Below are 27,484 nucleotides of genomic sequence, written 5' to 3'. Positions count from 1 at the left end.
CACTGGAGATGCGCATGGGCAGGAAAGATGAGACAGCTGCACTTCCCTGCATACTAGAACTAGGCTTAAGGGCTTTAATGGGTCTCATGGGACACAATGGACCTATTTTCTGAAGACTCACAAATGCTAATTTCAAAATTTTCTTAACTCAGGATTAACCAAAATCCTTAACCCAGCCGTGGGTGGAGGTAAATTGAACTGAGTTCAGCAGGAGCTTTTGGGGTAGCTGCGTTAACACCTCACAACCACTCAACAATTCACCTTCTCCCTGGTGGGGGGGTCTCACGCGTTTTCAAAACTGACAGTTCTATTCCAGATCATCGTCCCTAAAGCCTGTTTCCTGGTAACATTGTGCCTCTGCAATGAATTGCGTTCTGTAGCCACCAGCATGTGAGCTGCTTGGAATGCCACCCTGCTACGGTGTGAGCCCTTCCAGGCTTTCAAACTCCAGCAACCTCAAGCACCAGTGGATGAGGCTTCCCTGCAGCAGCTGCTCTCCCTGGGGCCAGCAGGATCATGCACCATGCCTCAGGGGGTGTGTGTTAGCAGAGAGCCATCCATTTGAGGGTAAGAACTTTATTGCCAAGAAGTAACCGGACAGTATAAAAGTGTACAAAAGGCTGGTGCTGCGCAGGAGCGCAGCTCTGCTATTCAATCAGACTGACAATGCAGTCACTGTATATCTCCCCCTGGGTGTCCATCCCACCAAATACCAATAGCAGATGCACAACTGTGGCCCCAGCATGCCCCTCATCCTGGCTCTTCAGCAGGGGACCAGCTGTGGCTTCCCCAGTGGCAGCTCCTGTGTGTTCGCTCTTCCCAGCCTGCCAGGGAATGACACACATGGCATGGTCCAGCCTCCCAGCAGGCAGAGGGGCATCGAACTGTAGGAGTGTCCACTGCTGCTTCTCTGCAGTGCAAAAACACAATGCACACAGCCTCAGAGAACACCGTGGGGCACCCACCACACATTGGACTGGTTCTCAATGTAACTGCAGGGTACTGATAGTCGATACCAAGGGGTGAAGGCTGGGAGCAGAGGGGTAATGCATTCTCCAGCTGAGTGGCATTTATTGTTCTGCAGCTGGGCGAAGCCTCCCTACCTGTGTGATACTTGTATGTGGTGTCCAGCGTCCCCTCTGGACCTATTCCACCAAAAATGTACAAGTGGTCTTTAAACACAGCTGATGAGTGGGATGCGCGTCCTCCTGGGATGTCACCGGTGGCTGGTACCTTAACCCACCTCATGTCAGCTGGTGGAAAAAGAACACAGCCATGGTTATGCATTATAAAATCCCCACAAGTTTTGTTGCTTTAAACAAGTTGGGTAATCGAAGCATGTCAGAGCTGATCTTACAGAACAAAGGTCCCCCAGATCCAAACTTATCCCGCAGCAGCATCACTCTGGTACCTCTGTCCATACTCACTTGTATCGATGCAGAACAGGTCATTGTAAAAAACGTCCCCAGCTAAACCTCCATGGATGAAGAGTTTGGTCCCGACTGCAACCACGACGTGTCCGTGCCGAGGAGAAGGGGGGTCACCGTGCGTATCTGGCTGGTACCAGGTCAGGGTGGCTGTAAATGGGGGTACACGTGTTAGGAAGAAAACCCCAGTGCTTCCTAAGGAAGTGCCTTCAGCAGGGTTGGAGAGGAGCTTGTGTATCAAAGACCAAGCATCATGCCCCCCCTGGAGCTCCATGTGCTTTTTTGGTTACCCAGTAGCAGGGCAGATTAATTCAAACTGGAAAGCAAACCCGTCCTCGTACATGCAGGGCTGCAAGAATGAATACAGCAGCACAGGGTGACACCACTATGGAAAGGAACTGGCTGTTGGGCAAATGGGACCAACCACTCCATACCCCACGGTGTTCCTCACCCCATAGCTTTATGCTGCCACTTTAGCCCATACTCCCAGTGCCTACACCGAGACCAGTGCAGTGAGGAACATTCGCCCATCCATTTAACCTCGCAGCCAAAGCAGGGGCCTGATGTTTCTATGGCTTTGACAATCTGAAATGCAGAGCTCCCGTTCAACAGAGGCTGGGTTCTGCCGTTTGCCGTAAGGGCCCTTTACGTGCCCAGAAGTACCTGTGTCAAACACGTGAAGCCGCTGATCTCTGACTGGTTCTGCGCCTTTCTCTCCCCCTCCGAACACGTACAGGCACTCCCCTACCGCTGCTGAGGAGGTGTGGAAGGTCCGAGCCAGCGGCTGCTCCCCGCTCACTTCAGGGCTCTCCCAGGTTCCTATTTCTAATTAAGACATTGATTAACAAAGCCTTCACCAGGGAACAGGCACCACGCTCCGCTCCCATCCCAAGCGACGGCGCCACGGAGACACCCGTCAGTGCCAGCGCCCGACCCCCGCGCCCTCCGTTACTCACCCGGGTCCAGCACCTGGACGCAGCTCCGGTTCCCCGCGGGGTGGGCGCCTCCGAAGACCCAAACCCGAGGGGTCCCAGCGGCGGGCAGGAACGTGGCGTGCTCATAGCGCGGCCTCAGCCCGCTCCAGCCGGCCGCGGCCCATCGGTGCGCGCCTGCGGGCACCGGACAGCGCGGTCAGCACCGGCCCAGCTGCGCCCCCCGCCCGGCCCGGCCCGGCCCGGCCCCGGTGCTGGCCCTCACCCAGCTCCACGAAGTGCGCGTCCCCGAATGCACCGGCGGGGTCGGCGCCGCCGAGGACCAGGACGCGGCCGGTACCGCTGCCGGGAAGGAGAACGCAGCCGTGCCCCACACGGCCGCAGGGCCGCTCCCCCTGCGGCGACAGCCGGTACCTGCGGGAGGGGGGCAGCGCTCAGCCGGGGCCGCCCCGCGCCGGGCCGGGCCCGCACCCCTCCCGCCCCGCTCACCACTTGCCCCGCTGCGGGCGGCGCCCCGGCTCCAGCGGCGGCAGCGACCGGGGCCCCATCACCGGGGAAGCGGAAGCGGAACGCGGGGCACGTCCGCTGGCGTCGGCGGCTCCGCTTCCGGCCCTGAGCCGCCGTTCCAAGATGGCGCCGCTGGACCTGGACAAGTACGTGGAGATCGCGCGGCTCTGCAAGTACCTGCCCGAGAACGACCTCAAGGTGCGGCCGCGCCGGGCGGGCGCCGGGGCCGGGGCCGGGGCTGGCCCGGGCCGGGGCTGGCCCGGGCCGGGGGTCCCGGTGGGTGCCGGCGCTGACCCGCTCTCCTCCCGCAGCGCCTCTGTGACTACGTGTGCGACCTGCTGCTGGAGGAGTCCAACGTGCAGCCCGTCTCCACGCCCGTCACGGTCTGCGGGGACATCCATGGGCAGGTAACGGCGCCGCCGCTCGGCCGCCCCGCGCCCCCGCCGCCCACCGGGGCCGGCCCTCAGCCGTCCGCTTCCCTCCGCAGTTCTACGACCTGTGCGAGCTGTTCCGGACCGGCGGGCAGGTCCCTGACACCAACTACATCTTCATGGTACGTGGGGCCCCTGCCCCGTCAGGTGCCTCCGGACCCGGTTTAACGGTTGAGCCCCACCGGCAGCGCTGCCTTGGCCTGTGCTGTTGGCGTTCATTGTGTTGAGGCTGAGCTCTGCAGCGGGCAGCCTGCCCCGCAGCATCACCCGCCGTCGTGAGGGGTGGCCTGGGGCCCACTGGGTCTTGGGTTGGGGCAGCCTTGGGTGACCACAGGCAGACTTGAAAGCAAAAGAGCACGGATCTGATGGATCCCGGCTTCCCTTGGTGCTGGGGTCTTTCCACACTGCGGATGGTTGTAACACTGTGTTTTGGCTGTTTCTCCATTTATGACTGTGTTTTTGACTTGCAGGGTGACTTTGTAGATAGAGGTTATTATAGTCTTGAGACTTTCACTTACCTGCTTGCATTAAAAGCTAAGTGGCCCGATCGTATCACACTGTTGCGAGGCAATCACGAGAGCAGGCAGATAACACAGGTGTATGGATTTTATGGTGAGTCTTTATCCAAACGATTTCTGAATGGGGGCGGACGCGTAATTCCCTTGGGAACCCTCTTGGAAGCAGCACTGCCTTGGGTGTTCCTAGGAGCAGAGGGGAAGTGGGCTCCCATCATTTGTTAATGTGATCATTGTGTGTGCGAAGTAGAATGTCTTTTTGTCCAAGTCTCGTTGCTCTTGCCCTCTGGTGTCTGTGTTTTCTGGTGCCACATTCATTTGTGGAGCACATTCACGCAGGATGTGCTTTGCTCTCCTGTAATGAAGGGTTCTACACAAAGCAATGATGTTACTGTACAGCCCCTTTAAGCCCCCTCTGGTTCCGGTTTCCACCTCAGTTCTGTGTAAATCTGCTGCTTGAAGCCCTGGGCTGCTCTCACTAAGGGTTAGTCCCCAGTGGACGCATTCTCTGCTGTGCTGCCTGAGACCCTGTTTTCCCTGTGTCACTTGGAAAGTGAAGTTCAGCAGGATCCAGGGTCCACTCCCTATGGGGCTCTGTCACAGGCCTGACCTTGCAGGTTCTGCAGCCAGCATTCACCTCTGATCTCTGAATGCATTCTGATCATTCAAGGGATTTCTCTGTTTAACAGATGAGTGCCAAACCAAATATGGAAACGCTAATGCTTGGAGGTATTGCACCAAAGTCTTTGACATGCTCACGATAGCGGCTGTAAGTGAAACACCACGTTCAGAACATACAACAGGCTGTCTAAATGGGAGCGCTGGAATCGGTGACCTTGAAGGGTCACAGGGCTGGCATTGGGCTGGATTAGCATCCTGAGTGTCTTGGATTTGTCTTCCTTTTGCTGCAGTTAATAGACGAGCAGATCCTCTGTGTGCACGGCGGCCTCTCTCCAGACATCAAGACACTCGATCAGATTCGAACCATTGAACGTAATCAAGAAATTCCTCACAAAGGCGCCTTCTGTGACCTGGTCTGGTCTGACCCAGAAGACGTCGACACATGGGCCATCAGCCCACGAGGAGCAGGCTGGCTCTTCGGGGCGAAGGTGACAAATGAGGTAAGGATGCTGCCATGTGCAAGACAAAGTGACTGCAGGTACGAGAGCAGCTGAAGCGTTCAGCTCGGTTCGGTACTTAGCATGTCAGTGGATGGGTTGAGGGTACCACAGGGTGATGAACTTCCCATGTAAGGTAGCTGCAAACAAGTCATGGCAGCGGAAGGTTTGGAAGGATGTGCCATGTGAGCCAGAAATGGTGATACCCATCTGGCTTTTAAAGTGTAATTCAGTGAGACCCGGGATTATCACAGGGGGTTGTGCAGAAGTTTCTTTAAGGATTTAGGAGAACAAAAACACCATTTCTCTTCAAAATTCTTAATTTTGGTACTGTGGAGAATGGTAAGGTCAGTGTCAGGGCTAATCCATGCTGACCCTCCCTCAACCGTGTTATGAGTGCTGCCCTCATGGCATGCGTTGCCTCTGTGTCCTTTCTGCAGCACACTGTGGCATGGCTGAGCAGCAGCTCAGTGCACAGGGAAGCTCAGTGGAGTCTGACCTCCCTTTTTTGCCTTGCCAGTTTGTCCACATCAACAACTTAAAGCTCATCTGCAGAGCGCACCAGCTGGTTCACGAAGGCTACAAATTCATGTTTGATGAGAAATTGGTAACGGTATGGTCTGCTCCAAACTACTGCTACCGCTGTGGAAATATCGCCTCAATCATGGTCTTTAAAGATGTAAATACAAGAGAACCAAAGCTATTCCGCGCAGTCCCGGATTCAGAACGTGTAATTCCTCCCAGGACAACCACGCCGTATTTCCTCTGAGGCCTCTCCCTGCCTGCTGCCTCCCTCCTCCCCTGTACTGTCCCCTTTACAATATACTTTTTATCGAGCACTTTGCTGCTGAAATGCTGCCTCTTGCCTTTTTTATTTTTAAGTTATCTAAATTTATTGTGTCCAATGGTGTCTGTAGCAAAGTTGGTTTGGTTTTATTTCCCCTTTACCTTTAGATTCATTTCAGAGTATTTGTAACACGCCCTTGAGATTTATACTACTGCATGTCGTTCTTGCGCGTTTCGGGGTGTAGGTGAGCCGTTCCCGTGGCTCCGGGCGGGAAGCGCCTTGCTCCCGGCGGGTTTCCCTTCCCTTTGGTAAGTTTTAAAGGAAATTTCAGCAGCAAAGTTCCTGCCTGATGCTGTGACGGGGTTGTGCGTCCTGTCCTGTCACCGCTTGTTTTACGTGGATACCGTGGCCAGAAGGGCTGTTTTTCCCTGTCCCCGCATCCCCCCGGGGTTATTTTGTTTTCCATAGATCCCGGTTCCAAACGCACCGACCTGCTACAGCGCTGGGGTTTGTACATTAAAATCATTGTTCTGACTTTTTCCAGATGCCGTGTGTTTGTGCCGTATCGCGATGTAGCGTCCCATGTACCCCCATTCATTCATCCATCCATCCATCCATCCCCCGGGGCGGGTACCGCCGCATCAGCCCGCCCCGGGTCCCGCCTCCTCTGCCCGGGGCAGGGCTCCCCCGGTCGTTCCGGTTCCGGGGTGGGTGCGGGTCTGGGTCCGGTTCCGGGGCGGGCGGCGGCGGAGGCATGGCGCGGAGCACGCTGTCCTCCCGCTTCCGCCGCCTCGACATCGACCAGTACGACGAGAACCGCTTCGTGGAGGAGCCCGAGGAGGCGGCGGCCGCTGAGCCCGACGCTGGGCCCGAGGTGGAGGCGCTGCTGAGGCAATATCCTTGGGGAGCGGGGCCGGGGCGGGAGGACGGGCGCCGGTGGCACCCGGGGAGGGTCGCGGAGGCGCCGCCGCGTTCTCGCTCGTCCGTAGCCGAGCGCTTGCGCCGCGGGCGGGGGAACGGCCCCTGGAGCGCCCCGCTCGGCCTCGTTGCAGACCCTGGGGCTTTCACCTTCACCGGGAGCTGCCGGTGGAGTCACGGAATCCCAGCCTGGGCTGGGGTGAAGGGGCCTTAAATCCCGTCCAACCCCAGCCCCTGCCACGGGCAGGGACCCCTTCCACTAGAGCAGCTTGCTCCAAGCCCCTGTGTCCAACCTGGCCTTGAGCACTGCCAGGGATGAGTCCTTGACTTCTGCGCTGCACAGGGGACGCGCTGCGAGCCTTCCACACCGCCATCCGGAGCAGCCCCGCCAACATGAAGAGCCAGGCCATGAAGGTACTGAGCAGGGCAGGGATGTGGGCTCGGTGGTGGATCACTGGGGAGTGCTGCGATGCCGTGGTGTTACCCCAGAGATCCGATCGGCACCCCTGCACTGTTAGTGACAGAGCGGTGGGCTGTGCACGCAGTCCCTGTGTATTCACCCACTCCTTCTTCTCACTCCTGAATCCCGAGGTGAAATATGTCACCTACACAGCCTGCAGTGTAGCCACCAGCCCTCAGCATCCACTGTCGAACAGAAGTCCAAGGGATCGTTTCCAGCTTTGCCAGTTCTCATGTTGTTCTCCTTTTCTTATCTTCACAGGAGCAGGCCCAGGGAACCATGTTTAAAGTCCTCACATCTTTTAAGAGCAGCGAAATAGAACAAGCAGTGAATTCCTTAGACAGAAATGGCGTTGACTTGTTAATGAAGTACATTTATAAAGGATTTGAAAAGCCAACAGAAAACAGCAGCGCAATATTACTGCAGTGGCATGAAAAGGTACGTGTCTGGTGCACGCTCGGCTCAGCGGGGTCCTTGTTGAAGGAGCAGTGGTGACAGCAGCAGATGGTGGCAGGGCTGGTCTCCAAGGATCACTGCAACTGCGGTTTCCTTTTGGGCTCTTCAAGGTTGGACTCTTAAGCAGTTGCCTGTATTTCAAGTCTTTAACCCCAGCCAAGGGAGAGTTGAGACGTGGGGCAGGGCAGTGTCTCCTGGAAGAAGCGTTGTGGCTTCTTCTGTGGCCAGCCCCACTGAGGGGACAGAGCTGGAGCTGAGGAGCTGTTGGTGAAGCAGTGCAGGGGCAGCGTCCTTTTATAGCTGGGTGCTTGGCAAAAGGGGTGCTCAGCCTGGTGGTTTTCATCAGGTGAAGGCTGCTGGCAGCACATGTCACAGCTCAGAACAGGATTTAGTAACAGGAGAGGCTTTGGACATCCAAGCAGATTCCGCTGGGATCCCGAGCCATCCTCTCGTGTTTCTGTGCAGTGCCTGTTGCGGGAGGGGAGGGTGGGATGTGCTCACCAGCTGAGTGCTGGGCATCCCGGGCAGGATTCCAAGTGAAATCTGCCCCAGCTTGCAGTGGTTTTATCTGTAGCACCAGCTGTCAGTGCTCTTCCTTGGAAAACTGATCCATAGGAGCCCTGCAGCTCCCTGTAACATAGAGGTGCTGCTAATGCTGGTCCATCACATGATATGGGTGTTTTTCTGTGGTGTGTAAGGACAGAACTTGTTCAGGTTGAGTCCAGCTGCTGGCAGCTGTCATTGGCTTTAGAGAACCTTGGCAGGGCAGGAGGCAGTTCCTCAGGACACAAAAGAACAGGTTTCTGCTTGATTATTTTGACTTTTTTTCCTGGTGTTTCCACTGGAGCCTGTTTTCAGGTAACCATGGGTGGGTGCTGCCAGTGTGCAACATTACACAACACCACCCTGACTGGAAAGGTGACAGTGCTCAGAGCACGTAGGCACACGTACAGCATCCTGTCCTCTGTGTAGAAGGGAACCAGGCAGGTCTGAAGTGGGCTGGGCAGGGCTTACGCCCTGGCTGGTGCTCTGCTGCTTGGCACTACCGGTAAGACGTGTGGCTTGCTCAGAGAGGCGTCAGCTCTCGGCAGTTGTACCAGTCTGTCCTCTGGAAAAGGGCTGTTGTCCCCGTGCTGATTGGGTCTGGGAAGCTGGGAATGTTCACTTGCCGCAGCGTGAGCAGGTTCTGCTCCAGATGGATGCTTTGTGTTCCTGTTCCCTAACACAGTGAGGTGCCGCAGACTGTCGGTTGCTGTTCTCATTTCAGACACTGTAAAAGCCACACTTGAATGATGTCTGCAGACTAAATGCCTCATTTTAAGCAGTCAGCTTTAATACTTAAGTTTTTTTATAATCGTATCCGTCTGCAGATGAAGTGGGAGGGCCTTTCCTCCTTTCCCACTGAGGGATGTGGGAGGTGAGACATTCTGCATCGTCAGTGGCATGTGACACCGGGATCCTTCTCTGCATCCAGCAGGGGGGTTGGATTTTGGAGTCATTTCCCTTCATTTAGTGGTTTTGGGTTACTAAATTGTTGTGTTTGGTTTTGCCTGCCCTTCAGTACTTTGGTTCTTGCATCACAGACTACATATATAGAATATTACTGTAAAGGTACTGCAGTAATTTGGGCCAGAGATCACTCTCATTTGTATTTACTGCTGGAGCAGTCATACCGAGAGCAGCACTGTTTCTGAGCCTTGTGGGCTGCAGGGCACTGTGGTTTCATCCTGACACTGCACAGTGGTTTAGTACCTAAACAAAATGGCTTAAAATGTCTGCAGTGATCACACATACTAGCAAAATAATTTTCCCAATTAACTGTTAAAGACTTGAGAGCAAAAGAAGGGGTGAAAAGTTTTTTAGAGAAGAGCCATAAACTCTTCTGTTATTAAACACTTGACTGTTCTTTTAAGATGCCTTTTGCAGTGACTCTGTGTAACCTCTCTCCTTTTCCCATCCCCACAGGCATTAGCAGTAGGTGGACTAGGGTCCATAGTAAGAGTTCTTACAGCAAGAAAGACTGTTTAAAAGACTATTAACTTGAACCAAGATGACGATCAGTTTTGGACTCCGAAGAAGGAATGAGCTGAAATTACACTGGCCCATCTTTACTAGAGATTGCAATCTACTGAAATAACTATGGAAACCTCTTGGAATGCTTTTAATCTTAAAGGTGGGGGCATAGTAAAGGTATTCCTGCATATTCCAACCATCACATACAGGAGCCAAGACATTCTCCTGATCCCTCTTTAAAAGGCAGAGAGAGGGCACACTCCTGCCTCCTATTACTGTAATAGAACAGGTATTTTCAGATGCTGCTTTATCCAAGCGTGGTGAGACAGAATCCTGTGTGTGCTGCTGATTCACGAGGTAGCTGTGGCCTGGGCAGATGCAAGACCCTGACAGCTTGTGGGCGGGAGAAGTGGTTGGTGCAATGGTGGGTGCGTACTGGACGGACTAGTTGGACTGTGGGGTTGGTTTCGGTGTAAAGTGCCTGCTGCATCAATAAAGCTCTTGGATCACATGAGTTAAAGTAATTTGTTTTTCACTAAATCTGACACTTACTCAAAAGCAGGCCAGCACTGCAGGAGTTCTAAGCTAAGCATCCACCCTTGCATGAATGCTCTTTAACTCTACTTGTTTAGAGAACTGTCCTCAAATCCAGCTCCCTGGCTGCAGGGAGTGAGACCAAGCTCAGCTGTTCCCATCAAGGCTTCTAAGTGACAGTGAATGTAACACAATCACCCCTGATTTGACTTTAATATTCTTGACAGAATAATTCAGAACTTACTGTTTCTGTAATAGTGTGTCCTCACCTTCTGAAGGACTGAAGTGTAGCAAAATAAGCTGAGTCAGTGAGCACAGAGGTTTTAACCTTGATTTGCCCAGACACAAACCATCACTGTCTCCAGCATCAGTTATAGCAAGAGCACTGGGGTTTGCCTGGTGAAGTTATCTGCTTTTTGGCATAAAGGAGCCCATTCCACATGAAGCAGCTGCTCCAGGCCTTACTCCACTCAGTCTTTGCTTTTATCAGCTGCTAGAAGTGCAGCAGCAGCTGTGAAAGATGATTTCAGGAGGCAGAAGCTCTCTGCCTCATTCCTGGCATTATCTCCCCATGAGAAACAGGCTTCAATGACATGTGGCACACCCGTGCTTACCCTGGGCAGAAGGTGGGGTTTGTTTCATGCTTTAAAAGGCTCTCAATTTTAAATAGCTAAAGCAGCCCAGTGGAGATAACCAAAACTACAAAGAGAAAGAAATCGGAATTAGGGTTTTGATCCAAAATGTATTGCACCACAAATTTCATAGTGTTTCATAATACAATCCATATTTACAGCATAGAAGGAAAGAAATCCAATGGCCATAGAAAGGATTATGTATATCACTTCTTATACAAGGAAAGTGCATTAGTTTTTTAATATACGTATACACACCATTCTTGCTCTGATCTCTAAAGAAAATCAACACTTAAGAACTTGTTTATGGTAAGTTGATCCTGTATGAGCTTTGGGATCTTACGTGAAGTTGTGTTAGCGAGTATGTAATCTAAGATCTTGTTTTGTCACTCCATTCCAGGCTGCATGCACTGCTTTTCTCACTGTTCAGCAGTAACCTTTCAAGCCAGGATCAACATAAACCGATTAGTTGCTCAGTAGGCATCAGCATGAGTAGAGGGAATCCTGTCCCCTGGTCTCAGGTCCCACAGAAATAGGGCAGAGCAAAGGGATATTCTGAAGCAAAAGATCTTAGAGAAGAAAAATCTTCCCAGAACCGACAGGGTTATCCTGCCCCTGCTTTGTTTCAGTAGAGAAACAACTGATACAAATCTACTCTTTGATTGTCTGTTTTCATATTAGAGCAGAGTTGTACCCTGCCCATGCACTTCTCTGTGCCATCGCTAAGTGACATGGATCAGGTTACTGAAAGACTGTGTTTGGACAAACCTTACTGTACTGAAAATCCTGTTGGTTTTCTTAACTTCAAATAAATATAACCTAGCTCTAAACTGAGGAGCATCGCTTGTGCCAAGGTAACAGCTACTGTGAGTACCTGTGCCTGGGGTATGGCTGATGAACAAAAATTGGGGAGGCCACCTGGGTACAGATCTGCAGCACATTGACCACTCTGGTAACTGACCTCACATGGAAGGAAACTCATCTTTACCACAAGGAGTGTGTGCACGGAAGCAGGGAGCAGCTCACATGCTGTGTAACACTGCACCTTGACTGCTACCACCAAGGTCATCCAGACTCCATTAGCAAAGCTAAGTTAAAAACCTGAACACTAACTGTATCTCCACTAGAGAACAGGCTGAGTTTCTTGAACATATTTAATTAAAGTATTGTTAGTAACACAAACCTCATTGTAAGAGATTTACCAGAACTGGACCCTGCTCATCAAATTCCATACATTTGTCATTTTTTGAAAGTATGTCCCACTTTAAGAAGTCAGATTTGCTGCTGCTGCCCATTTTAATCTAGATTTTGCAGTGGTGTTAATAACTGTGGGCAAAATTGTGCTTCCCCTTGAGGAGGCAAGCACCACCTTGGTCCCGTTAACAAGGAAGGAAAGCAAGTGCTGGAACAAAGAGATATTCATTAGGAGTTGAATTGTATCCTCAAAACCAAAAACCTCATGAGCAGCATTTCTTTTACCATGTAGTCAGGACACAGTTAGCAGCCCACTGCATGTTCCTAACAGTTTTTAAGCATCAGTATTTGAAGTACAGAAAACCACAACCAAAGAGGCGGATACTGGTCATGAAGATTTGTTGCTAGCATAAAAATCAAAGTGTTTAGTACCAATATTCTTCACCCTTTGTCACTAGATTCTTTCTTAAATAAAAGGTATTTTCAGTGTGCATTTACAATACCTGGAATTCAGCTTTAAAAATTTAAAATGGTTTACTACCCCTTCTTCCCTACACTAACAACCTATGGTACAGGCTTATAGATTAGTTTTCAAGGCGACTGAGTATTAGGTACTATAATTAAGACCATTTTAAATATTATTTTTCTTTAAGAAAAGTAAAATCAGACAACTCTAAAGTTGTGCTCTCAAATTAAATAATCATCATCAACATGCAGCCTTCAGGACTGCAGGCCGGGATATATGCACCTTAAATTACACAGTGATATGAAAAAATGCGAACTAGTAGTTATGTCAGTATAACAAGGCAAGGCAGATTTCTTTTTTGGTTAAAGCTCCTGCTCCTGTTCTTTGAAAGGCTTTTCAAACAGTCCACAACTCAATACAGTACTGCCAGTATTACTTGTTTATCCACTGCTTGCTTTCCACAGCGAGACAAGAAGCTTTACTGTGCCTAGAGTTGCTCAGCTCGAGCACTCCATAACAGAAGCTGGAATCACCATCGTAACAGATGCACGTGTTAGAAGCTTGAACTGCCAGCACCGCTATTAGTGAGGTTAACATTACCCTTTGGTGCCAAGAAAACAAGACTGATGAACACAAGGAGCTGACTTCTGTTAAGACTCCATCAAGACAACGGTCCCCAAGTCCAACTCAGAAGAGGTTTCAGTTTGTAGTGAAAATTTCTCCTTGCACAGTATTAGTTTTGTAAACAGTGTCAAAAGTTCTTGTACAAAATACTGCAATGACAGTGATTAAGACACACCTGAATTAGTGTGTTCAGCGTCCTTTTCACAGAAAAAAGTGGCTAGATGCTGACTGCCCATTTTCAGGTTCCCTTAAGGCCACAGTGTCCTTGGGCTCGAGATAGACGGCCGGATACTGCCTTTAGGAGATGGCTTTGACCCAAACCATGACATCTAGGACAGGAAGCACAATAACATTATGCTAGGTTCACATACTTAAGAAGCTGAAGATTTGAAGAAGAAATAATATGGTACATAGGCACCTCCTCATCGTTTGATGGAAAGGACTATTTATAAACAGAATGCTGCAGCACTCATTTATGAGCAGTCACTAATAATCACATAGCCAGGGACATCTCATGAGGAGATTTCATTTCATGCAATGGAAAGGAGACACAGATCCAGGTGTTTAAGCTCAGCATCAAAACAACAAACCAGGAATTTGGCTTCCTACTTTTAAGCATTTGACTGTACTCTAGCAAGCAGCTTACAGCTTCCCTCCACAGACTGAGTCCACCAGGCAAAACTGCAGTCACTCCTCTGGAGCACCAGAAAGCTGCTATTTCCCCTCACTGAAATGGACAATTTCCAACATGTATGTATGTGATTAGCTAACATTTTAATAATAAACTACAGCATTTGGAAAAGATACTTCTCCTGATCTCCCAACACCTGAGAACTTTCATTCTACTGGCTGGGAGTCCCGTTAGAAACTATGAGAGGAACAGAATCCTTACCTTGTACTCCAAAGTTTCTTTAAGCATGTTTTCTTCCTCTTGTGAAAAATTCAGTAACACAGATACAGCTTTAATGAGATGGAATGCCTGAAAGAAACCACAGTATTTTGTTGCTTATGATGCTCTGGCTCTAAAGTCTGAACTATGGTACAGCCCAGTTTGTCTGTAGGTTTGGTCACAGAGTTTTTAGTCACAGCTGGGAAGAGCAGACCAGCAGCCTTCCGTTGTCCCCAGTTCCCACAGACTAGGATAACCCATATCTTATTTCTTCCATTTGTGTTCCCTGGTCTTCTGATCTTTAACAGGGGTTTGCATATCTTGGGGAAAGACAACAAATGGGGAGCCTAGTTAATTACAACAGAGAAGCAGTTTAGCTCCTGCAGCATCCAGATCTTTAAGTTGCAGACAGAACTACCTCTTAGAAACTCACATTTCCCTTTCATTTAGTTCACAATAATCTGTATGTTCAAACATGTTACTGTTAGCTGTTTTGCTTCATTGTCCTGAATCAACTTTGTAAGTGTAAAAAGATGGAACTGGCATGGAAGCATCCTTCACAGGTAACAGGGGGCAGTTTCTAGAGAAAGACAGACTTAGAAAGAGAAGGTGAGTGTACATCTTTACCTCAGATTCCCGGCAGGACATGAATTTTAGTACAACGTGTTTAAGGTATTCGAAGTTTATCTCCCTTGAGTCATTTAAATCAGAGTTGTTTGTGACAGTCACAGAAGCATTAGGCACTTCAGAATTTGCTTTTTCACGTATTTCAGGTACCTCACTGTCAGGCCTTATTTTCTAAAAACAGAGAAAGACAAGTACACTGTAGACTCTATCAGCTTGACACTGGGAGAGCATCTAGGTCTGAGGTATCTAACACAGAGGGCTTGTATCCACAAGGTGGGTACAACCTGGGCATCAATAGGACAAGCTTCTCATCCTTCAGGAGATCACAGCAGAGAAGTGTCTTCACCTCTCCCTAGACTCTAGAACAGAAGCTAGTAGCTGCTACTGTTACATGTACAGTACTCAAACCAGCATGGATTTTTTTCTTGAAGAGAAAAACAATTGTAAGAGGGATTAAAGGGGACCTTTCCCTGGGGCAGGTATCAGTCCCATGGTAAAACTTAGCTGAACAGCAGCTAAGTAGCAATCAAACCTCAGCTGTTCCCTCTACAGAGATGTATTAAATACCCAGACACAGATCTATAGCTAAAGTTCTCCACTGCAGGAGCTGAGTGGTGACGGTTACCCATCTCACTCACCAATCTGCCTGCAAACATAAGGAAACTGCAGATACCCTAGTAATACCAAAATGACACTCTATCCAGCAGTCAAGCTTTTGGACTTAGTAGTGCAAATAACTATCATCAAGTGCCAGCTGAAAAGACTGAAAAAGCATAACCCTTACCAACTCCTTCTGGAGGGTTTTCTTGAGTTCTGTCATCCTTTGCTGCAGTTGCTTTATCATCTGTAAGCACATCAAAGGATAGTGTCAACACAGCATTCACTGTCAGGATGTATTTTGACCCACAGATATCTGGAAAAACCCATGACAAACAAATGTAATGAATGCAACAATCATTAAACGACGCTGACAGCTCTGAAGAAGCAACCTGAATGTCTTGCCTTTCTTAGCTGCACACACTAGCAGGAATGCGACAGGATACTTGAGTTTTCATGTGACAGTACAGTGGAAGTGAACAGAATTCACACAAAAGGGCTCTGCAGGAAAGCTGCAAATGATTATATTTGGTGCATCTTTCCTCCAAAACAGATAAGGATTCCTACAATTCTGGCTGCAGTTTTTAATCCACTGCTGCTAGACCCTTGTACAATCCAGAGGGGAAAAAAAGTTACTCACAAAATACCAGATTCAAGTCACCATTTTGGTAAGCCTGTCCTTCTAATGCTGCAGCATGGGCAGCACCAATTATCTGGCATCCTAGTTAAGAGGGAAAAGACAATCAGCTGTTTCTGCTGTTTCAGTTCACCTTGTTTTTCTCAGCAATCTGCTGTTCCAGCTCTCTGTTATCCTTCTGAAGCTGAATGACATCTGCAACTGCTACCTCTCCGTTCTGTTCCACCACACAGTTTTCTGGAGAATGGAAATGCTTGTTCAAGGCTCTCGTCGACTCCTCTGGTTCTAAAGCCTATAAAACAGTGAATTGGAGAGAGATGACATTTTCAGCCCATGAACACTCCCAAGACAGAAAGTTAGACTTCTTTTTGGTGGTTGTATTTGGGTGTTTGGTGGTTGCTCTTTTAAAGCAGAAAACACTAGTGGCAATCTAGTTGGCCAAATCTCTCCCTGGCCTGCTTATTACTTTTGGGACTGTCTCATTGGTTTCATAATGGTTCTCTCAAGATACATTATGAGTCAGATAAAATAAGGGGTTGCCTTTCATAAACCAGTCACAGCTCTGAGAGGAAACAGCTTTCTTTAGGAAGACAGGGAACAACAGGTAACAGTGGTCTCACATTTTTCTCCTGCTCTCTGGCCAAGAGGCACTCCTGCATCTGCAACTTCAGCTCATCAATTTCCTTTCTTGTCGTTTCTTCTTTCTCCACTGCTCGGTTATTACTTGCTTCTATGTCAGACTGCAACTGATGCATTTGCAGCAAGACAGCTTCATGATCTGAGAAAGGAGAGACCTGCTTAGTATCAGTCTACTGAATCAAATGCAGCTGCTCTTTAAGAATGTAAATAATCTTTCAAGCAAGTGCAGTTTAAGTGTTGCAGTGAAGTAGCAGGTTTTGATCTGTATCATATAGTCCACATTTTGTGCAAAACAATCATTTACAATAAGATTTCTAATTTTATGGTGTACACATGTAAGACTGATTGAAAAAAGTGGGTTTGTTTTTAAAGGAGCAGCAGAGAGACTGTCCAATTGCTACTGAAGGATACAAGATCTTGAAAATTCTAATAGATTAAATATGGAAGAGAAATTACAATTATTACAATATACCAGGAAAGCCCAGAATTAGAGCCTGTATGTCAATAAAGGTGTTTGGGATACAATGGACTCATTTGGCCTAACCTTGACTGAGTTGTCTTAGTTCTTCTTTCTGTTTTAGAAGTGTATCACATTTTTCATCAATCAGTTGGTCTTTTTCCTTTATTAAAGAAGACAGATGTGAAACCTGCAAAGCAAGCAAATGTTAAAAATATAACACCGATAACACAACGTGGATGTTTGATCTATCCAGAGCCTCACAGAAAGCATCATCTCTATAATGCTGACCACATTAAAAAGCACTGAAGTCAATGTGCTGGTAGAGCTAAACCACACTGCTCCTGATGAACCCTGTGCCTCATAACCACCAGGTGGCAGCTGTAAAAGAGCCCTGAGCAAAACCAGAGATCACTTTCTACCCTGTCCTGGGTTCAGCTGTAGCAGTCATTTTATTCTTTCTTAGTAGCTAGTAACTACTGTCTGACTGTTCTGATAACTTGGACCAAATCTAGCCTGGTCTGTGAAAGAACCAACCTGCTGTTGTAATTCCTCTCTCTGCTTTCGTGTTTCTTCTAGTGCTTTGGCAATTTCAACACTGACAGTCTCTCTGCTGCTCAATTCATTCTGCAAACCAAAAGTAATTCAGAGGTTACTCAAGACAATGAAAATCAAGTCAGTCTCCCATCTTGAATCCCAAATCTATTAGCAAATATAATTTATGACACACCATGATTTAAGTTTCTAAAGAATTGCTGTATTGTTTACAGCACTGCCACTATCTGCACATGTAAAAGCAACATAGAACTGATTTGAGAGGCCAAACATTTCAATGCTTAAAAAATCTTCTAGCTTGAAGTCTCTATTACAAAGAGGCAGCTGCTTCCTACAACTAATCTAACTGGAGTAACTCCAGTTGTGCATCCATGAGTACCTACAGAAAAAAACTTCCTAAAACCTAAAATTATAGTCAAAAGACTGAATAGAAGATGTAAATACTTGACCAACTTCAGCTTTTAACTTTTGTTTTCAATGCTATGAGTGGAATTTGATGTTGAACTATTCTGCATTCATTACTGCTCACAGGATTTAAAAGCTCTTCATGCCTGACAATACAGGAGTGGATTATTTCTGCCTGATTTAGGCAGACACAAGCATTGTTTCAGAAATGGATCAGCCATTTTGTAATGCTCCTCAAATTCATCTCTACTGAGTACCAAAACCAATTTACAGCATATGCAACCTGAATATAATGTGACTTCAAGCACTGAGAATGTAATACGCTTGGTTGGTAACTGTTTCTCAAAGTTCACTCTAACATCAGTGACCAATTGTGCCTTTACCTTTAGCCTGTTCAATTCAGACTCCTGTTTTTTTAAAGAACTCTCATACTCTTCTCTGCTTCCATTAAGCACTTCATTTTCCTTCTCCAACTGGCTCTGTAAAATAAATATTGCTTTAATACTAAGTACATTTCTCTTAATGCTTTGCTTAAACAATTAAACACATCACATGCTTTGTCCACATTTAGTTTCTCAAAGTATAAGATCATCTATTATAATGCCAGGAGCGCTGAATATGAACATTCAGACAACCTGCAAAGTGCACAGCCTGTATTAAAATAATGCTGTGAAGACTCACATTGCCTAGTGAACAGTTTCTGTACTTACAATCTTGTGCTGAGCAGCTGTTTTATCCAACTCCCAACCTGTTTCAAGAGCAGCAATTTGAGACTCCAGCCCAGTAATTTTCTGATCGTACTGATGTTTCTCACTTAAAATCTGTTGCTGTAGTTTACTTCTTTCATCCTCTACATCAGTTTGCTGAAGAGCAATAAAGCACACTGTGTTAATAAAATGGTATTTTGAAGCTCTGATAAGAACTGGATGCTATTCCATGAGACACACACTGAAACTGAAGCAACACTGTTAGTTTGGCACAGACACTGGTTTAGCAGACAAACAGCAAGAAAACGCTTGAGCAACAAAAACTGAGAAGGTGGTCTCTCTGGAGATGCTGAAGACTAATCTAGTACTGGATAGTGAAAGATTGTGCAGGACACTCACCAGCTTCTGGATCTTCAGATCCTGCTCAGCAGCTGCTTCCTTGCTCTTTCTCAATTCTTCTGTCACAATCTGCAGTTTCTGTTCCAGTTCTTTATTCTAAAATATAACCATTAAATGCCTTACCTATTGGCATCTATGTTACTGGAAAAAATGTACAGGATGTGGGATGATCCAGTAGGGGAAAGCAAACATTAAACCATGAAACCACACAGTTCAGAAAGGCTGCCTATTTGACACAAACTGCTTTTAAAACTTCTTCACAACACCACCCCTGGCAATGCTTGCACTGCAGCTATTTGTTTGTCAGGATAGGGAAGATATGCAAGAAATCTCTAACTTCAGAGCCACCAAGCCCTTCTTCACACTGACCAGAGACACTGATCAATTAGACTTTCTTTTTAAGACTAAATGTGACACACAGTCTCACCTTGGGCTGACAGCACAAGTGCAGTGAGGGGAGGAGCTATAAGGCATAAAGAGACTGGAAAGAGGGAGAATATGTGGTAAATTAAAACACACTTACTTGTGTTTCCAACTGGTTCACAGTCTCAGTGTGGTGCATTCTGTCTGTCAGTACCTGCTGCCTGGTTTCATCCAGCTTCTGCTCCAGAGTAGCTTTCTGAAGATTACATTGAGGTGAAGAACAGGAGGAAGAACAAAGAGGTAAGTCCTTGGTGTTGGTTGTTTTTTTAAATTCCCATTTTTCTTTTTAGTTCATGAATAAGGTCAAACTAAAATGGAAGTTATTTTGATGTGCAACACAGCTTTGTCTTGGGAACTAGCAGGTTAAATGTTACTGCACTGGGCCTCCACAGATCACACTGCCCTGGATGGCGCCATTAAGAATGGGAGATTCATTGGCACCCTGTCATGATCCAGATGTAAACTCTCAGCAGCAGCTAGGTCATGGTTTTCTAAGCCAGGCCAAGTTTAAGGCGTTAAACAAAAGATTTTTATGAAAGCTTAACTTTCTGCATAAACAGACAATGCAGAAACACCAATAATGACACCTGTGCACTACCTACATGAGCAGACTCAATGTAGCCACCCACAGAATTCTATCCAGCACAGACAGCACATCAACATACACTGAAGGGACAAGTGTACCTGCATTGTATCATCATATATTCTTTCCATGTGTTGAGATATATGTCCTCAAAAAAAAAACCCAAATCTCATTCAGGTTACACTTATAACTAGTCTATAAATGTATCATTACCTCTTTGAGTAGCTCCTGCACATGTTCATCCCCTGACAGGTTTCTTTCCAGCTTTTTTTCCAAGGAAGACACTTTTTCCTGCAGCTGCTCAGTAAGTTTATTCCTCTCAGCAAATTCAAAAGTCATCTGTGAGAACAAGAAATGACAGAATCTTTTTTGTAGTGAAGCTTTCAGCTAATCCATTGTGATTTGACTTTGAAAAGTGATTAGAAAGAGAAAAGTCCTATTTGAAAAGACAACATGATCCTAAAACACTTTCCAGGCAACAAATTCCCAACTCACAGTGCATTACCCAAGTGTACACCTTTATATCAGCCAACAACAGATGCATATGCAAACACTTAACCTTTTGCTTGTGTTGCTCATATTCCATCTTCAGAGACTCATGCTCTGCCTGTAATGTTTCCAATCTCTTCTCACAACCAGAACCAGCGACTCGAGCCTGAAAATTGAGAAATCACTTGCTTTGAAACTTAGATTTCCAAACCCACATAAGCGATATCTAATCTAATTTCAGCAGACAAGGAGCTCTTTGAATCAAATCTCACTTAACTCAAACTTACATTTTGCAAGTCTACAGAAAGCTCCTGAATGACAGTTTGTAGCTCCTGTTCTCTTAACTCCAGAGCAGTGATCTTACTTTCTGCATGTGTTTCAGCTGTCATTAGTTCATCCCTTCACGGAAAGAGAATTTAAAAAGGTGACACAATGCTCCAGAAAAATAATCTTTAGCAGATAATTCTGCTGCTTATAAAAAGAGACTGATTTTCTTGTCCTAAAACCAGCCACTGCTTTATCATACATTTTCCAAAGAAAGCTACAGTTAAGCATTCAAACGATGAAAGAAAGAAATCATAACAGGTTTATAAACCCTAAACAAGTACTTAATTGGCTTGAAAAATAATAAAGTTGGCATTCACATCCACATCAGCATATTGAGAAGCAATTATTCAGTCAACTCATTACATATATAAACTCTTCCCCAAAACACACAACTAGGCATGAAATAAAAGCAAAGGAGAAATGCACATGCTGCTTCTCCTGAAACACCACATCCATACCTCTGTGCCTCCAGCTCCAAGAACTGCTTCTGCAACTCCTGAAGGTCTTTCCTTAGGCCTGATGACTCGTTGCTTTGATCCCGAAGCACCTCTTTAGTGTGGCTTAGTTCTCGAGCACATGCCTCTAGTTCCTGCTCTGCTTTGCTCAGAGATTCTTCCTTTTTCAAAAGCTGAATATTAGAACATTGTCTTTGACAATACAGATGACCCGGTAATACTGATCAAGCCTTCTCATTGAAATTTGTCTTTTTTTAACTAATCAGCTGAATTATGCGAGATAATAAAAAACTCCCAGAAAAGTCACTGTTGAAATAAACCATGTAATATTGCATGCAGATACCTACTGTTAAGGTTTTGACACTGACAAAGACTGTATACAAGCACAAAGGCTAAAGAAAATAATGCAGAGCTACCACTAACTTGGTATTCTACCAGAAATTTTAGGAAAGAGAGAAAAAAAAAAGGTTAAAATAATCTTACCATGTGTTTAACTTTGGCAATCTCCTGCTGCTGAAAGCCCTCCAGTTCATCAATGTCATCTCTTTTCTGAAAAAGGTTCAAACTCGTCTCCCTTATTTCTTGTAATTGTCTCTCAAGTATTTTCTTTTCCTGATAAACCAACAAAAACAAAAGGAAACCAAGAATACTTGCATGCTCAAGTCACTGGAAGTTTAGAACTCTCTGGGAAAGGAATCTTGTCTTGCAGCCATAAGGCTCTGATGGTGCTGCATGCAGAACTAGAAACTCTCCCACACTCATACTGCAGTAGGTAATGTGGAACAAATTACCAAACTTCAAAGATCTCAACCCCCCCTTCATATTCATCACATTGCAGCCAATGATCACCTGATTGAACTCTAAAATAGACAGCAAACAGTACCGTGTTTAACGTCTTCATAATCAGCAGATACTTTAAAACAGACTAACCTACACAGCTCTAACTACAAGACTGAAATCCTGTATCAAAAAAAAATCCCTACCAAATAGTTCCATTTATTTGATGAAACAGATAACTTCAAAGTCACTATCTCCTGCATCCCAGCTGCCTTCTCTGTAGTAAAGGAGGCTATTGTTCCACCTTACAGAAGTACATCTTTCTCACTGCAACCCATCATTCTTTACTTCTCCACTGAAAAATAACTCCAGAAATATCTCCTGATACACGGATAATGTTTGGCCTCTCCCACTGACCAAACAATAGAAAGGGCTGGTTGAGCTGTAGGAAGTGTGCAGGCTGGTGTTTACAAACACACACACACACACACATAGACAGACACATTAAAACCAAACAAAGGCCCAAAGGTTAATTACCTTTTCAACTTGACCCAGCTTTTCCATCCACTCCTGAACAAGAAAGAAAGGAGAGGAAAAAATAAATACCTATTTTTAGACTTCCAAGGACAGCAATTATAGTAATCAAATTGTTAACAGAGATACTGAGCTGTGGTAATGGCTAAAAAAAAACACTCAGCAAAAGGAAGTAACAGCTAGTGTTTTAATACATAAAGGCTGAAGAATCATTTATGCTACCTGAATAAGCTTTACGCAAGTAAAATGAAAGTGACATCAGGCCTACTGCAATCGAATCTTACAAAAGTGCAAGCTTAATCTTTCATTAGAAATTGTTGTGGGCTGGTTTTAAAACAGTAGGAGCAGTCAGAACAACGACAAGTCCCACATCATTTCTGGCACTTGAACTTAATGCTCCCTTCTTTCCTCAGTGCTGCCACAGTAGGCACACACACTGCCAAACAACTATTTTAATTAATGGTGACACCTGCTTAAAACGTCAAGGTCATGCACCCTGATCTCCACAGACAGTCAAAAGTCGAGTTGTTCAAGCTATTACCTGGTCCTTTTTCTCTAAGGCCAATGCCATTCCTTCAGCCATCTTGGCGCGACTGGCCTGGTGAGCTTCATTCTGCTCCTGAAACTTCCTCATGGAGGCTATCAACAGAGAATCACCAGCTATGATAAAAACTCATCTCTTAAAATTGCTTCTCAATTTTCTCTAAGATATTTATAACTTTAAAGAGCTGCTTCTGCAAGTAATTAGCCCCATCTTGACTCTCTAGCACTTATGCTGTGCCACTTACTACCTCACACTGCTTGTACATTGGGCAAATGCCAGAAATAACAGACTGCAGAAATCCTGCTCCTCACTGGTTTGTAACAAAGCTGTAAGTTTCCAAGAGGTCTCTCCTGCACATTAGCCCCAAATTTGGCAAAAGGAGTCTAACAAGAGCTTTGTTCAGCAGCCAGCAAACAACCACTGCTTTTTACACTGTAAACAAGGCAAGAACTTGGGTTCTAATTCTTCGCAACCTTAAGGAACACAGCTTGAAAGGAAATTATTAAAACATCTGAATATCAACCCCCTTCCCTTCCAACCATAACAATTTTCAGCTTAAGAAAAGGAGAAAGAGAAGTACATACAATCCTGATGCTTTTCTAACGCATTTTCAAGCTTCTCTTTTATCTTCTGCAAGTTTCGGATCTGATCAGCATAATCTTGTGGGAGGAGGGAGAAGCACAAACCAGGAATGAACAGACATTGGGGAAGGAAATTTTTAGGGAAGGAAAAAAAAAAAAGAAATAAAAAAGAAAAAAGGATGAGTGGAAAATGACGATGATTTTCTCCATCAGAAAATCATTCCTGCTGAGGAAATCTTGGGGGACAGTAACAATGAACACAAGCAAATAGTTTTGACTGTCCACAGGGTAAATGGTACAAACAGGGGGACCTGTCCCAGGTGTGCTACTTACACAAAATGGGGCAATACCAGAGAATGTGTTGTGAAATGAGCAGAAAAGGGTCAGTCATCTTTATAAAAAAAAAAAATCACTTATACTGGATGCTACCAAGATGTCAATGAACAGCGTTGCTACAAATAATTAAAACAAAAGCCCAAACCCTAAACCCATGTACTTTTAATAAGTTAAAATGCTTTAGCTCAAAGGAAAGTATCTGCTGAAGTAACAGGTTTTTATATGTATCAGGACACATACCAGACAGCTTGACCTCCAGTTTTCTGATTTGTTCATTTCTTCTGAACAACTGGGATGAAAGATCCTCTCTAGAGCTGCTTCCATCAGAAGCCTGGTAGGAAAACAACACTCAGGTGACTTACAAGATCCAGAAAAAGTGATCCTGCCATATATTAAGTCTGTGATAACAAACACTATCCCACCTTCTGCTTTGCACATAAAGGGGAAAGTTGTCCTAGCGCAGCAGAATGGGTAGAAAGTGCTGAAGAAGAAAAACACTAAGGGCTTAAATCACCAGCTCTGCAATGCTGGCCTGTTCCATGTAATACACAATGCTTTTAAATGAAGCTACAGCTGAAAGCTGTTTGTTCAAACTGATCACTGAGGAGATGGCATAACAGAACAACTATGGGGGATACAGACCAGGCTTTACAGTGCAGGCTTCAGGATGGGGCAAAGTGAAAGCCCTGAAAAGCTAAGTAGAAAAAGAAACCGTGGGATAAGCTCATGCAAGCACTAGTCTTTCCATGGAAAATTCACTGTGTAGCTGACATATGATTCTCTATAGGTTCTTTTTTTTTCTCCAAAATAATCAGTATTAAGAGCAGTTAAATGAATATTGCTGAAACAACCAATTCTCAGAGATTCTCTGAAAACCACTCAAGACTTCAGCCACCATCATTATGTTTTCTGTTCTCTATACACACAAAGTGGTAAATGCAATTTCTACATGAGACTATTAAGCACAAAAAACACAACCAGAAAACCACAAGACTGATGCATTTCCATTGTAAAATGTATTTAAACACCACAGGCCCCAGCATTCTGCTTAACAAAACTGGAATTTCAGCTGGGCTTCAGAGGAAAGTAAGTTAAACCTCAAGAGCATAAATACCTTCTTCATTCTGCAGGCAGCAAACCAGAACGATAAAGCGACTCGCTGCATAGTTGACACACGGGTGCTGTCAGCTCCAGCACTGGCACTACACTGTCCCCTAATCCATGTTTTCAAACATATGACAGCCACCAAGGGGCAGAGGTGCCAGAGCACTACAGGGTTTCATTTAACCCACACACTCCTGGACTTATACAACTTGCTAAAACAGTGCTTTATAATGAAAGAGAGCTTAGACCAGACAGTGGAGGAACTACAATAGTTTTGAGTGCAACAGAACGGTGGACACATTCTTGGCAGGGGCATAACCAATACTCTTGAGTAGGAAGAGTACCAGCAAGCCAAGAGGTAAACACAGGTTCATAATAAGATGATAACTAGCATCCTGTTTGCTTTCCTGTTGCTGCAGTAATTAGTTTTACAAATAGGTATCTTACATGCTACTACAGCTTTATTCACTAATTTATAACTGTTTAACAGCGTTTTGTATTGAGACAGCTTTATAACTCACATTTACGTGGGAATAAACCTCCTGGTAACCCCTATGGTTAACATACAAACATTTTCTCCTCAGTACTTCAGCTTATTCGAGCTAACAATTCACGTATGCATTAAGGGGTACCCCTCCAGAGACACCACAATACATGCTCAACTCATACACCAAACTTCAAACTCTGGTTTACAAAGCCATACTGGAAACGCTGTAAGAGAAATCACACTCAAAGCAAGGTGTAACTTACAAAGTCATCTCCGGAGTCTGCTCCCACGGACGTGATTGACTCCTTGCTGACAGACCTGGGTATCCGGGCAGCTCCCCCTGGCCTGGGCGCAATCGCTGCCTCTTCTGCTATCTTCTTCTTCAGCTTCGCAAACATTTTACTGCTCTGCTGAACTGCAATATCCAGGTACTTCGAAAAGCCACCACCTCCAATATACTTAATACAGTGTCACTCTGTTTAAAGCTCCCAGATGCCGAGAGTTAATTTTGTGCCTCATCCACCTGCTTATTGCATTTCTAGTTCCATTAAAGCCTTCACAGCCTAACAGTACCTGCAAATGAAACGGATAGGGTTTCCACACTAAAAATTTCTACTTATTAAGTGCTTAAAGATAAATAAATGCCTTTTAGTATCAGACCTGTTACAATACACGATCAGAACCCCTCCAAACCGAGCCCAGACAAACCCAAACCGTGACAGTGTTGAGGCAGGGCCGGTCTCTGCCGGGACAGGCAGGCACCGGCGGCCTGCTGCGGGAGCGGTGTGTCCGCAGCCCGGCCCACACTCACAGGCGAGGGAAGCCCGGGGCCGGTCCCTGTCAGGCCCGTCCGTCCCCAACAGGCCGGCCCGCGGCGGCGTCTGCCGCATTCCGAGGCAACCGCGGTCCGGCCACCGCCGGCCGAGCGCTGCAACCGGGCCACCCCTCATCCCGGCCCCCTCTCACCGCCCATGGCCTGGCCTGGCCTGGCCTCGCCGCTGCCGCCACCGGGACCCCACGGCCGCCGCCGCCGCTTCCCCTGACGACGCTGACCCGGAAGCGCCGCGCGGGCCGGAAGCGGCGCGGATGTGTGCGCAGCCGCGGTGGGAGCCGGCCCGGCTCCGGTGGCGGAGCCCGGGTTATGGATGGTGGAGTCTGTGAGCGGCCGGTGTGAGGGAACGAGGAACGTCCGCAGCAACGGCGGGACAGCGAGCACCCGGGGAACGGGAGCGCAGCACTGCGGGGTGTCACCCGCCCCGGCTGCTGCGGGCTGTGGTACCTCAAGATCCCCATCAGCGACACAAACATCACTTCTTCCTCCCAAAGACACCGAGAACAACGGCAGAACCGTTTCTGGTATTACCCGGCTTTGGTGGCAAGTCACAGAGTCTGATTTGCTCCAAAAAAAAAATGTTTATTTATATATATATCTATATAGTTTTAAGTAAAATATCTGTTTTTACCAAAATACGATATACAGGCACACAGTTGTAAAATAACTTTCAACCAGTTCACTATAAAATTACTTTTGGTAATAAATAATCCGATTCTCAGTGGCAAACTGCTCCTCCTGCCCGAGGCATGGACCCTCACACCGTGCCCTCCCTCTCCCATCTGCATTCCCCTTGTCCAAACCTTGGCCAAGTAGAAGCAATTTGTGCTTTTTAGCCTGTGTGAGGTGGAATCCTGCTCATGAAGAGTCACTTGGGACCAAGAAGTGGTAATAAGCACATGGCAAAAGAAATCTGCAATCACTGGGGCAGATACTCACACTGGGCTTTTACCCTCAAAGGAAGAGCTGTGCTGCGCACGGGGCTGCTTCAGGCCAGCAAGTTGCACCCAAGTCTCTTCTCGATGGGAATGAAATGAGGATCTCTAAGGGGAAAACAGCTATGCATGCATCTGGGCAGCTGGCACG

General features: G+C 46.5%; 4 protein-coding genes across 7 annotated transcripts; 2 read left to right on the top strand and 2 right to left on the bottom strand.

The window, feature by feature from the left end:
• Window positions 1-579: 579 nt before the first annotated feature.
• RABEPK (Rab9 effector protein with kelch motifs) lies at window positions 580-2,959 on the bottom strand. The gene is made up of 7 exons (XM_062641101.1): window positions 2,849-2,959; window positions 2,625-2,773; window positions 2,384-2,536; window positions 2,091-2,252; window positions 1,428-1,577; window positions 1,104-1,253; window positions 580-910 (listed from the first exon to the last, which is right to left on the bottom strand). The coding sequence occupies exons 1-7, from the start codon at window positions 2,905-2,907 to the stop codon at window positions 648-650; spliced, it is 1,086 nt and encodes a 361-aa protein (XP_062497085.1). The 5' UTR covers window positions 2,908-2,959; the 3' UTR covers window positions 580-647.
• PPP6C (protein phosphatase 6 catalytic subunit) lies at window positions 2,930-6,260 on the top strand. Its single transcript, XM_062641102.1, has 7 exons — window positions 2,930-3,064; window positions 3,178-3,273; window positions 3,354-3,419; window positions 3,768-3,909; window positions 4,502-4,581; window positions 4,724-4,933; window positions 5,451-6,260. The coding sequence occupies exons 1-7, from the start codon at window positions 2,990-2,992 to the stop codon at window positions 5,697-5,699; spliced, it is 918 nt and encodes a 305-aa protein (XP_062497086.1). The 5' UTR covers window positions 2,930-2,989; the 3' UTR covers window positions 5,700-6,260.
• A 1-nt stretch (window position 6,261) lies between these two features.
• Window positions 6,262-10,078, top strand: ARPC5L (actin related protein 2/3 complex subunit 5 like). Its single transcript, XM_062641362.1, has 4 exons — window positions 6,262-6,612; window positions 6,978-7,049; window positions 7,357-7,533; window positions 9,517-10,078. The coding sequence occupies exons 1-4, from the start codon at window positions 6,262-6,264 to the stop codon at window positions 9,577-9,579; spliced, it is 663 nt and encodes a 220-aa protein (XP_062497346.1). The 3' UTR covers window positions 9,580-10,078.
• Window positions 10,079-10,820: 742 nt separating this feature from the next.
• Window positions 10,821-26,669, bottom strand: GOLGA1 (golgin A1). 4 transcript variants are annotated; one of them, XM_062641095.1, is made up of 23 exons: window positions 26,533-26,669; window positions 25,830-26,139; window positions 24,216-24,306; window positions 23,643-23,717; window positions 23,056-23,153; window positions 22,518-22,550; window positions 21,687-21,815; window positions 21,207-21,376; window positions 20,709-20,820; window positions 20,492-20,587; window positions 20,146-20,271; window positions 19,450-19,545; window positions 18,927-19,022; window positions 18,531-18,683; window positions 18,204-18,299; window positions 17,398-17,487; window positions 16,948-17,050; window positions 16,385-16,542; window positions 15,898-16,056; window positions 15,315-15,374; window positions 14,531-14,701; window positions 13,907-13,993; window positions 10,821-13,343 (listed from the first exon to the last, which is right to left on the bottom strand). In XM_062641095.1, the coding sequence occupies exons 2-23, from the start codon at window positions 25,962-25,964 to the stop codon at window positions 13,263-13,265; spliced, it is 2,415 nt and encodes an 804-aa protein (XP_062497079.1). In that variant the 5' UTR covers window positions 25,965-26,139; window positions 26,533-26,669; the 3' UTR covers window positions 10,821-13,262. The 4 variants fall into 4 exon arrangements, with proteins under 4 accessions (XP_062497079.1, XP_062497081.1, XP_062497080.1 ...); XM_062641097.1 differs by having other exon boundaries at window positions 21,207-21,364; XM_062641096.1 differs by lacking the exon at window positions 26,533-26,669 and adding an exon at window positions 26,227-26,303.
• Between the last annotated feature and the right edge of the window lie 815 nt (window positions 26,670-27,484).

Source organism: Pezoporus occidentalis, unplaced genomic scaffold (assembly GCF_034315485.1).
Source record: "Pezoporus occidentalis ecotype Australia unplaced genomic scaffold, CSIRO_AGI_Poc_V1 ctg68, whole genome shotgun sequence".
In the NCBI taxonomy this organism is placed as follows: Eukaryota; Metazoa; Chordata; class Aves; order Psittaciformes; family Psittacidae; genus Pezoporus; species Pezoporus occidentalis.
Note: the sequence above shows the minus strand (reverse complement) of the source record. Positions and strands in the feature narration are given on the sequence as shown.